Source organism: Magallana gigas, chromosome 8 (assembly GCF_963853765.1).
Source record: "Magallana gigas chromosome 8, xbMagGiga1.1, whole genome shotgun sequence".
NCBI lineage: Eukaryota > Metazoa > Mollusca > Bivalvia > Ostreida > Ostreidae > Magallana > Magallana gigas.
In genome coordinates, this window is record NC_088860.1 from 10,820,720 (window position 1) to 10,833,057 (window position 12,338).

Below are 12,338 nucleotides of genomic sequence, written 5' to 3' on the forward strand. Positions count from 1 at the left end.
TACACTAGGTTTATCGGCTGTTAACTATAGTTTACGGATCGTAAACTATAGTTACCGACGTTAATCTATATTTCACATCTGTAAACTATAGTTAACGCAATACTCTATGTTTCACATCTGTAAACTATAGTTAACACTGAATACAATCATTTGCGGTTGTTAAACATAGTTTATCTGATAAATAGGGTTTTATAATCAGTAAATTACGATTTACAAATCTAAAGCACGCCAAATGCACATAAATTAGCAAATCATAGTTTCACAGTCGATAAACTATGTTTATCGGCTGTTAACTATAGTTTACGGATCCTAAATTATAGTTACCGACGTTAATCTATATTTCACATCTGTAAACTATAGTTTACAAATGCAAATCTATGTTTTTCTGTCTGAAAATACACGTTAACAATAGATTTTGCTGATAAATAGAGATTCACATATGTAAACTATAGTTTACAATCGTAAACTATAGTTTAGAGTGGATATAGTTTCACGATTGTGAAACTATATTTATCAGATAAACTATGTTTTACAATCGTTAATTTGCATTCGTGAACTATAGTTTAGAGTTGTTAATCATAGTTTCACAATGGTGAAACTATATTTATCAGATAAACTATGTTTAACATTCGCAAATGATTGTTTTCAGTGTTAACTATAGTTAACAGATGTTAAACATAGATTATCGCGTTAACTATATTTTACATACGTGAAATATAGATTAACGTCGTTAACTATAATTTTCGATCCGTAAACTATAGTTAACAGTCGATAAACCTAGTTTATCGACTGTGAAAATATGTTTAGCTCATTTTTATGAATTTGTCTGATAAATGTAGTTTCACGATTTGTGCAACTATAATTAACAACTCTTAACTATAGTTTACGATTGCAAATTAAATATTAACAATTGTGAATCTATATTTATCAGCAAAATCTATTGTTAACGTTTTTTACAAATAGATAAAATATGATTATTATTCGTAAATTATAGTTTACATTCGTGAAATATAGTTTCACAGATGTAAACTATAGTTATCGAATCGTTAACTATAGTTTAGGATCCGTAAACTATAGTTAACAGCTGATAAACCTAGTTTATCGACTGTGAAACTATGTTTAGCTCATTTTTGTGAATTTGGCGTGCCATATTTGCACCAACCCTCGTATTTCTTTATTGGATTGGTCTTCATAACTGTTGTTGGTGTGTAAATTACCATTTTAATGAAAAAAGGTAAACAACTATTTTATACCACATTTAAAAAACTGACAAAAGGACATGCAGATCCGGCGTTTGCAGGTTCCCCAGATGGAACAGGTTCATGCCTTTCGGTCGCGATGATTTAAATATAGCGTAGCTGACTGGACATTACTAACCACACAGATACAGGCTGTGTTTTATACAAGAAAATCCTTATGATAATTCTTCATCAGCTATAACAATTACCTCTTTTATATAATTTGCAGAAGTCTTTTTTGTGATTTCTAAAAAAAATTCATAGTTCACAAAATTCTCATAATTTTTGGCATGTTAAGGTTCTCCAGACCTTTGGGAAAAGTTCTGCGTACAAGCCCGAACTTCTAAAGTACTTAAAGACATGGATTTCTAGTATGCGTTCGACTATCAACTTTTAAAATTGTACTGCTGTTCATGAAAAACAAAAGTCCCTGAGTATTTGAACTCGGAACCTGCGGGTTAGAGATCGAAGCTTCACCCATTGCGCTACAGCGATAGACACCAAAATTTGGTGATATAAACTGTTTCATTATGGATTAAAATCGCTACGTTGTTACGTAGTCATAAAAAGTAGCTAGAAGTCACGGGGTCGAGGATCCTTAATGAGATATATTAAAAATATGATCGCGAAAAAAAAGACAATTGCGAAAAAACAGATATTGGATAGTTTGGAATTAAGGGAGTAATAGAAATTTTGCGCATTGATAATCTTCTCATGAAACTGAAGAGATGCATGACTTACACGCAGTTCTAGTCCCATTCAGGCCTATCGTCTTCCTGATCCCAGGGAAAGATGCATTATATTGCTACATGTAATTAAGAGTATAATAACAGCTGTCTTTAATCTGGCCCAGTTCTGAAAAATTATATCCTAAATCAGGAAATGACAACAGTACTGTTATAATGATGTTAACAAGCTGCGTCAGTATGACATATATCTTTAACGGTCAGCTATATATATAATACTTTATAAGTATAAGAGGGTTTATACACCGTATAGGGTTTGTCTATTACCCAATGCAATCCACTGAATATTCAATACTAGTAACACATACATGTAGATCTATTTAAATTAAATTAAAATAACTACCTATTAATTCCAACATAACAATTAACGCCAATCATAAATAAAAGTACTGATGTACTGGAAGCCGGGCTTTTTGATGTCCAGTTGTGCATACTGTATATAATAAGATTGGTTAACATTGAAATAATGTAAATAGGTGTGGAATTATATTACAATATATACTAAAGTAGTTAATAGACTTAATTTACACGGTGTATGTTCGCAAAATGCAGCACGTATTTGTCTTTAAAAAACATGTATGTATTGAATAAAACAACACATAAATTTCCTTGATTTTATTCAATTCAAAAACAAAAATCTAAAAAGATTTGACAAAGGTGAGATAACTCTTTGGGTGACTATTTGGTGTGGCGAAAGCTTTTACTTTGATATCGTTTGGTTTCTCGTTTACTTTTTAAGTTGTGTTACTTGTAGTAACATTGGCAATTAGCCTGCCTAAAGCCAGAATCCTGCTTTCAGCAAAGCCCGCCTAAAATTCAACAAGTATCTCAAAACTCAAAAGTCAGGAAATTTCACATGTTGGCAGGATAGAATAACATACTAAAGGGGTACCATTTTGTGCCCCAATAGGCCAAAAATAACAATAAAAACCCAAAATTGTTTTCAACAATTTTATTTGTGCATTGACATTTTACAGTTTCTCTCTCTCTCTCTCTCTCTCTCATATGAATCACTAGCTTGTACACATATTCAAACAGGCATACAGTTGTATATCAACAAATAATGCAATTTCTTTCATAACAAGCTATTTGCCTAACTAAGATATTTGTTTCATTTATAAACATAAATTCTACATCACAATGATTTTTAGTACCAATCTTCATGATGTTTTTGTTTTATATAAGAAATAAATTTGATAGCTACCAAATTTATACAACTATAAACTAGGTTGGAACTATTTATCATTCTAAATAAACCGTTCTTCAGTTTATAAAGCATAAACTGTGTTGGTAGCAATCAAATTTATTCTTAAATATTGAAACATGTTAAAAAATACATCTTAATACATTTAATTTTCTTTTCAAACATATCATCAAATACCTATGACACATCCAATAAGTCTACATGCCAGTATTCTGATAATACCTGAATGACACAACAATGATCACCTAAAAGATCCTATGTCAAAATTTAATGCAACAAAAAGATGAAAGTTAAACATCATGCATGGTCCATCTTCCTCTTATTTAACAATGCAATTTATATGGTCATTGATAAAAATGGTCAAAAGAATAGCTATGACCTTCCAATACACTGTTGTACATGTACGTGTACAAACATATGTAATACAGATGTTTCAAAGAAATTGGATGCATGCCCATCTTACTGGTCTTTCAGTTTAACATTCTTTGGGATAATTGACATTTGATTGTTTAGAGTCTCTTCCATCAGCTGTCCTCCTCCTCCTCCTCCTCCTTTCTGTAGTTAATGGCCATCCCTCTGTGGCAGAATGAGTAGAAAGCTTGTCTGTTACCCAACATGTCCCAAGTCCTACAAAGATAAACAAGATTATCTTACTGTATTCGGGGAAAAATTTGCTCCCGTTTAATTTTTGCCCCTTTAGCCCTCATTGTCAGTGGGTGAATTTAAGACTGGGCAAATTCTGATGTCTTAAATTCTTTTCTCTGTTAAACAACTTCATTTGGGCAAATTTAAGATGAAGTGAAACCATTTGCAAATGTAGAAGGGCAAAAATAATCATGTATACAGTATCACATTTATCATATCACACCACTGAACTGAAATACATGTACATGTATTTGAGAGTTCTGTAAAATCACCATCATCATTTACACCCAAGGTGCCTGAACTTACTTGGACTCCAGCTCTGCACTGGCACAGATTTCTCTGAAGGATCCTGCCACATGGACCACACCATAACAGGTTAAAATCAGTCCAAAGAAACACTGAACTATAATCTAATGGAACAGAAATTCACTTTTAGTATACCATTACACGACTTGAATAAAAGTTTTATGGCAGAAACACAAGCTTTTATTATAACATTGATTGAATTATTGATTAATTCCTAGCACTCTGATTGACAGATATTCAGCAAAATCTAGAAAACAAGAGGCCCAGGGGCCACATCGCTCACCTGAGCAACAATTGCCTTAATTCTGATCAAATTAGCATTACAGTATCAAAATATCTTGACAACTGAGTACAGTAGATCTTGCTAAAAAAAATTTATCCACCTCTTATTTTTTGGTAAATACCAAGCCCCTTTTGTTTTTGTACCTGTAAGAAGATTTTTCTCTAATTTATAACCCCCCCCCCCTTTTCGTGGCCCCACTTTTCTCTTGGGAATCATTGTTTCATCAAACTTAAATCTGCATAACCTGTGCTTTCACACTAAGTACTGAGTTTTGGACCGAAAACTTTCCCAGAATATTTTTAAAGATTTTCTCTATATATTCCTATGTAAAAATTCAAACCGCCATCACGGCCCCGTCCTACCACTAGGGACTGTGATTTTGCAAACTTGAATTTACACTACCCGAGGATGCCTCTACACAAGTTTAAGCTTTTCTGGCCAAATAGTCTTTAAAAAGAAGATTTTTAAAGATTTTCTCTATATATTCCTAAGTAAAAATTTATCCCCCATTGTGGCCTCACCCTACCCTTGGACTATTATTTAAACAAACTTGAATCTTTATGATCTGGGGATGCTTCCACTCAAATTTGGGCTTTCCTGGCCTAATAGTTTCGTGAAGAAGACTTTAAAAGATTCTCTCTATATATAAAAATTTATCCCCCATTGTGGCCCCGCACTACCCCCAGGGACCATGATTTGAAAAAACTTAAATCTACATTATTTGAGAATAGTTACATGCCAATTTGAGCTTTCTTGGCCAAATAATTTTTAAAAGAAATTTTTCAAAAGATTTTCTCTATATATTCCTATATAAAAATTTATCCCCCAATTGTGGCCCCACCCTTCCCCCGGGGACCATGATTTGAACAAACTTGAATCTACACTACCTGAGGATGCTTCCATTTTAATTTGAGCTTTTCTGGCCAAATAGTTTTTGAGAAGAAGATTTTTAAATATTTTCTCTATATATTCCTATGTAAAACATGATCCCCCTATTGTGGCCCCACCCTACCCCCGGGGACCATGATTTGAACAAACTTGAATCTTCACAATCTGAGGATGCTTCCACTCAAAGTTGAGCTTTCCTGGCCTAATAGTTTTTTAGAAAAAGATTTTATCTATATATTTCTATGTAAAACTTGATCCCCAAATTGTGGCCCCACCCTACCCAAGGGGACCATGATTTGAACAAACTTGAATCTACACTTCCTGAGGATGCTTCCATTTTAATTTTAGCTTTTCTGGCCAAATAGTTTTTAAGAAGAAGATTTTAAAGATTTTCTCTATATATTTCTATGTAAAACATGATCCCCTAATTGTGGCCCCACCCAACCCCCTGGGACCATGATTTGAACAAACTTGAATCTACACTATCTGAGGATGCTTCCACTCAAAGTTGAGCTTTCCTGGCCTAATAGTTTTTAAAGATTTTTTTTTTGAGAAGAAGATTTTTAAAGATGTTCTCTATATATTCCTTTGTAAAACTTGATCCCCCTCTTGTGGCCCCTCCTTACCCCCGGGGATCATGATTTGAACAAACTTGAATCTACACTACCTGATGATGCCTCCACACAAGTTTAAGCTTTTCAGACCGAATAGTTTTTGAGAAGAAGATTTTTTAAAAATACCAACAAATTTTCAATAATTCTCAATTATCTCCCCTTTAAAGAGGGCGTGGCCCTTCATTTGAATAAACTTGAATCCCTTTCACCTAGTGGTGCTTTGTGCCAAATTTGGTTGAAATCTGCCCAGTGGTTCTTGAGAAGAAGATGAAAATGTGAAAAGTTTACAACGACAACAACGACGACGACAAAAGACAACGGACAAATTGTGATCAGAAAAGCTCACTTGAGCCTTTGGCTCAAGTGAGCTAAAAATGGAACATAGTATTAACCTGCACATAACCTAGGAGGTCAATATAATATTTAAGTTTTTTCTACATTGGACTAAAACTAGATTGTGATTTTCCAAAATGTTAAAATTGGTTATCATTATTCATGATTTACAATGAAATATCTTGTTTCTCAATTTGTTGAGCTATGGCTTCAAACTTAAAGGTGATGAAGTTTCTTTGCTTGATAACACTCAATTTGAAATGTCTAAATCAATTCATCTCTGAATCATACTAAAACAATTATTGCTGTTTTTGAGGTCAATACGATGATTTTTAGCTGCCAAGAAGTACCATATTCACCTAGCCAAAGGCGAGGTGAATATTGTATTTCAAGAGAAGCTAAATCATTATACTGACCTCAAAAACAGCAATAGTTGTATAATATTAACTTCTGCTGACATTACCTTTACCATATGTTATAGTAATGCATGTACTCATAAACAAGACTACATGGCGATTTTAACTAAAACAGAGGTACCAGTAACTCTCAGCATAATATTTGTCATACAATACCAATCCATTGCATAGCTAACTAAAAATCAAATTTGTGCTCCTCTTACATCAATTGGTAATATGGTGAACTCCTGCTCCGTCAACCGAAGATATGTTCTATCTGAAATCATAAAGGAAACACTCAATAATTCAACATGACATTGCCCTTATACAATTTACCATGGTATTTTGTTGTCCTAGCTCAATTCACATAACATGACGTTGCCCTGTCATGATTTCAAAATAGCTCTGTTGTGCTATGAACCGTTTGGTTAAAATTTCATGTGTTCGTGCATCAACACATTTTGTAAAATCATGCTAGCGTGATGGAGTGCATCAGCACATTGTGTGAGGTGATGTTTGTACAAAAGAGCTTTGTTTTAATTGAATAGGCGCAACAGCTCATGTGTGAAGTTGTGTTAGCTGACAACTTTAGTTGATTGAAGTTAGATGAAATTTACACTCTGTTGTATGACTTCATAACAGCATTTGAGTAATAGTTGTGTCAGGGCAAATAAATGTTGTGTGAAGTTGTTTTAAAATCTGTACAATTCATAAATGCCCGAGGATTTAAACATTATTTATTCATTAGAATTCTGAGCTATTAATGAATATCGTAAAATTCAAGAAAATATGCTTCATAAACTGCCAGTATCTTGAGACAAGGTACCCTGCGTACTGTGCAGCTGTGTGACATACTGAAAACGCTACTGCATGGTGTTTTTCCCCTCTTTTTTTTTTTTTATTGCAAATTGCCCTCTACGGAAAACATATCAACCCATTGATAATGTCAACTTTTCTACAGAGGATAAAATTTTGCCAAATTTGACAAGGCAGTACTCAGTATAGTCTAATAGTATAATGATATTTGTCATTAGTAAATTATTCAGTTCTATAAAATAAATTACACAATTTCCACGTTTATAACACTTTGATCACACATATAGCAACCATTCAGATTTATCTTACGTTGTGTGGCAGAATATGCGGCATGTAACATAGCTGCGAGGCCGAAAAATACACATAATTTGGAGAAATCCATAACGTTGATTTTACCGGAAGTTGAACATGTGCCTGAATAAGGGTTGGGTAAAAAGCGTAAACAAATTGACCCAGGTTACTCTTAGCTTTATACATGTATGTATGTATTACCACTATTACGCAAATTCCAAGATACCTTTAGTAATAGGATATACCCTGGCTATAAACAGAGACATAAATAACGTAATAGTGTTTCTGGCTATAAATGAATGCACGGTTTTAAGGTCAAGATCTATAAAAAAGATATTTTGGATACACATTTGGCTTAATTGCTTGATATTTATAAATACCTCAGGATTCAAACGATGTTCATTCAAAAGTATGAAAAATTTCCAAGATTTCTCAGTCGAAACGCCCCTGTTAGCTTATCCGGTTTCAATACAATGCTAAAAAATGTGATGTCTACGGAGATTTTGTATTGCAGCAAGCCCGGATGATAACGTTGAAAAATTGCACGATCGATGTATTCCGAGTGTATTCCGAATGGAGAAAAGATGTAAACATTCCCCATTATAAATCTCCGTAAGGAATCTGTTTTCGTTCATGTGAATTTTTCCGAGTAAAAGATGATAATGTGTAAATGAAATTATCTTGGAAAATATCCCTTTCAACTATTTCAACTGCACTTCTTTCACAGGTATGTGTATTTTTAATAAAAATCGTCCAAATGTGCTGCATAAATATCTTGGGACAGACTATAGTAAATGAAACGAAATACAAACAGGTTTATGAAATTCAAGACATAACTTTTTTTAAATAATGCTCTATATCATAGGGTGTACCGGGGCTTAAATTTTTGGTAAACACAATGAAAAATCATATTTCAAACAACCATTTTTATGAAATATGAAGGATTAAAGAAACAAATATCGAAGTTTTGGTTATTTTTGACTAATGAAATATATATGTCAAGATTGCTTACTGTCTCTCCAAAAATGGCATTAAGCAAGCTTTTGACTTTCTCTTTAAAATGATCTCAAATTGAATATAGGTACCGGGATTACTTTTCCCGTGATTAAATATAGAATGTCTAAATATTGTTTTATTTTGTACATAATTTCGTAAAATACGTGAAAAGATTCATCAAATCAATTATGACGTTATAATGGTTCTAGCACAAAAAACACACTCTATATATATGGAACGCCAAATTAACATATATTCAAATATTTGTACCTATCTTCAAATAATTGTACCCATCTTCAATTCAATTGTACCTATCTTCAATTCAATTGTACCTATCTTCAAATTGAATTAGAGATAGGTACAATTCAATTATACCTATCTTTAATTCATTTGAAGATAGGTACAATTGATTTGAAGATAGGTACAAATGCAATGAATTGAAGATAGGTACAATTGAATTAAAGATAGGTACAATTGAATTGAACCTATCTTCAATTACTAAAATATTGGCAATAATGAATACTCCCTGTATAGTACTGCATCAGATGAAGGCGCATCCATTTTGCTGTTGTTGTTTTGTATTCATACGCGACGCTTCATTTACATTATTTACATTTTTGATCAATGACACTTCAAAGTTTTTGATTTGAAAATGTTTTATTAAATGATAAGAAATGAAGATAATAATTTTTCTGTTGATCGACGTATCAAAGAAAAAATTGACCGGAAAACTTTTTCATCAATGCGATACGTCGATCAATAGAAAAATTATTATCTTCATTTCTTAAATTAATTGTTTTATGTAGAACGTTTAGACCAAAATACAGTCAGAATGCATGATTTTAATATTTCTTATCTTTATTTTCAAAAATTTCTATAGGCACTTGATACCCCATCAAATAGAGGGGTTGTTGGTGCTTCCCTCGTTTCCCTCCATGTTGAAATGTCTTCAAGGGAGCGTTCATTATTTTCAACAATACACAAAACGAATTGAACCTAGGTATAATTGAATTGTACCTATCTTCAAATCCTTTGTAGATATGTCTGAATTGAACCTATCTTCAAATCAATTGTACCTATCTTTAAATGAATTTTACCTATCTTCAAATGAATTAGAGATAGGTATAATTCAATTGAACCTATCTTTAATTGAATTGAACCTATCTTTAATTGAATTGTAGATAGGTAAAATTCATTTGTACCTAGGTATAATTCATTTGTACCTAGGTATAATTATTTAGAGATAGGTATAATTATTTACACCTATCTTCAATTCAATTGTACCTATCTGTAATTCAATTGTACCTATCTTCAAATGATTTGAAGATAGGTACAATTAATTGAAGATAGGTACAATTATTTGAAGATAGGTACATATATTTGAATATATGTTAATTTGGCGTTCCATATATATAGAATCATTTACTAAATGCAGTACAACCAAATTCAGCTTCTGTCGCATATGAGGATGGCATCTTTGCACATTTTTTCTCTCAAGTTTTACATAAAACTAGAGCTCCGAGGTAAGTTACCTGGCTGAAGTTACATTATAAGTCTTAAAAAAGGCAAATTTCTTTAATCTCTGAATACAATTTCAAATTTATTTGTTTCTTTTTTAAATAAATAATCCAATTTTAAGAAGCCAAATCTCTAACTATAGTCACTTTAACGCTGCTTGGTCCGATTTTTTGGCTGTTACAGTTTCAAATAATTTGCCATACAAACTATATATATATATATACAAACTGAAGCCGGGAGTATCATTGCAGGATTAAGTTGTACCTCATCAACACAAAACATGTTAATAGGTATACTACTGCGTGTTCAGCAGACTGGAGAGAGCGCTCTTGAGCGCTCGCCAAAAGTTGTGTTGCGGGTAGCCTATAGGGAATTATGGCGACGCTCGCTCTGTTAAACACGTCCCCGAAGCGTACGTGTTGAGCAGAGTGGGTCCTCGCGCGAGCGCTCGCCTAATTCCCTGTTCCTGCATAAGGCGTGTTCTACAAAGAGAGCCTCGCGAGCTCTCGCCAAAATTTGTGGTGCGGGTAGGCTATAGGGAATTTTGACGAGCGCTCGCGAGCACTCGCTCTACTGAAAACGCCATTGATTATTTTTTTATGATATCATTAACAGTAAGTGTTTACCAGTTGCGCATAATTATGCCTTACGCAATACTAACTTGTATCATATACCATTTGCATATATATACTGTAATAGCTTTTAACTACCAACAATAACATTTGTAAGTTTTGGATCAATTTTCCAGATAGCCTGAAATCTGCTACAAGTCCATCAAATTTTAAGAAAAGAACGAAAGACAGAAGTTCATAAGATAAAACAAAAGCCAAATTATAGCTATGGACAAAGACAGCTAAACATATTCCATTATCAGCTTAGAAGTTTTCAAGTAATCTTATTTCAGATTTCTTCAAACATAATTTAACCGAATCAGCTAAATGTTGTAAATGTGGTTACTCTAATAAAGATTGTATTCGTCTCTTTCTTCAATGTCCATGTTACAGTTTTACCAGAATGTATCTGATTGGATATATAAATAATCATGACATATCAATAGATGTTTATATTGAATAATTTGGCTACAATTGTCTATCCCTTGATGAAAATGTGTTATTATTTTTTTTTAACCAAATTCCTTATTTTATGAAACACACAAAAAGATTTAAGACTGTACAATCGTATAATTTAACAATATACTGTATGCAGGGTTATTTTCGCTTCGTGTAATTTTCGACCATCTGCACTTGCAAACAGTTTTGCCCCGTCACGAATTCGCCCAGATACAGTTGTGTTTAGAGAGAAATATTTTGAAACATTGGAATTCGCCCATTCTTAAATTCGCCTACTGACAAGAAGGGCGACAGGGGCGAAAATAAAATGGGGGCGAATATTTCCCTGTATACAGTATGTTCTTGTATGTAAGTTAAACGTACATGTATACATAATATTGAGCATATTCTATACCCCCCCCCCCCCCCCCGATATTTCCTCCTTTGATTTTCTAACTGTAACTGATTGTTATTCTATATTTCATTTTTTATATAACACTTTTACATTCTGTAATGTCTTTATAGATTATTTAAAAGGTCTTTGTAAAACTACAAATATATATTATACTATTGTTATATCTGTACCTTGATCTCTTATGGAAGAACTAATATATAATATGGGCTACACTGTCTGCTGTTTAGTAAATCCATGTTCACTGTATATACTTTAATATATATGTATATACATGTATTATGAATAAAATACTTTTCAAACTTGAGAAACAAAACAAAGTCAGTATTTATTAGATCTTTTCAAAATCGATCAAGAGTGACTTTAGAACAATTCTTTAAAAAAGATTGAAAGTATAATATGAGGGAAAATTTTAGGCTAAGTTAAGTGGTGTGAAATTAATTTGCTTTAGATGATTTATCCGGTTATATGTTGTTAATTATTTATCAAAACTAGTTATCAGCTTGAGCAAAAGTTGGTACTCATGCATATGAGCAATGTAGCCCATAGGCCTGTATGGAACCAAAACCGATATCGGCTCCTATGCTAATTAGTTTTACCGTGT

The 12,338-nt window shown here is 32.8% G+C and overlaps 1 protein-coding gene across 2 annotated transcripts; it reads right to left on the reverse strand.

Annotated features, from left to right (window-relative positions):
* Nucleotides 1-2,921: 2,921 nt before the first annotated feature.
* LOC105342313 (ER membrane protein complex subunit 5) lies at nucleotides 2,922-7,913 on the reverse strand. Of its 2 annotated transcripts, XR_010708606.1 has the most exons (5): nucleotides 7,778-7,913; nucleotides 6,877-6,929; nucleotides 4,140-4,243; nucleotides 3,308-3,815; nucleotides 2,922-3,184 (listed from the first exon to the last, which is right to left on the reverse strand). XR_010708606.1 is itself a non-coding variant. In XM_011449225.4 (4 exons), exons 1-4 carry the CDS (start codon nucleotides 7,848-7,850, stop codon nucleotides 3,713-3,715), a joined length of 333 nt encoding a protein of 110 aa, XP_011447527.3. In that variant the 5' UTR covers nucleotides 7,851-7,913; the 3' UTR covers nucleotides 2,922-3,712. The 2 variants fall into 2 exon arrangements, 1 of the variants encoding a protein (XP_011447527.3); XM_011449225.4 differs by having other exon boundaries at nucleotides 2,922-3,815.
* Between the last annotated feature and the right edge of the window lie 4,425 nt (nucleotides 7,914-12,338).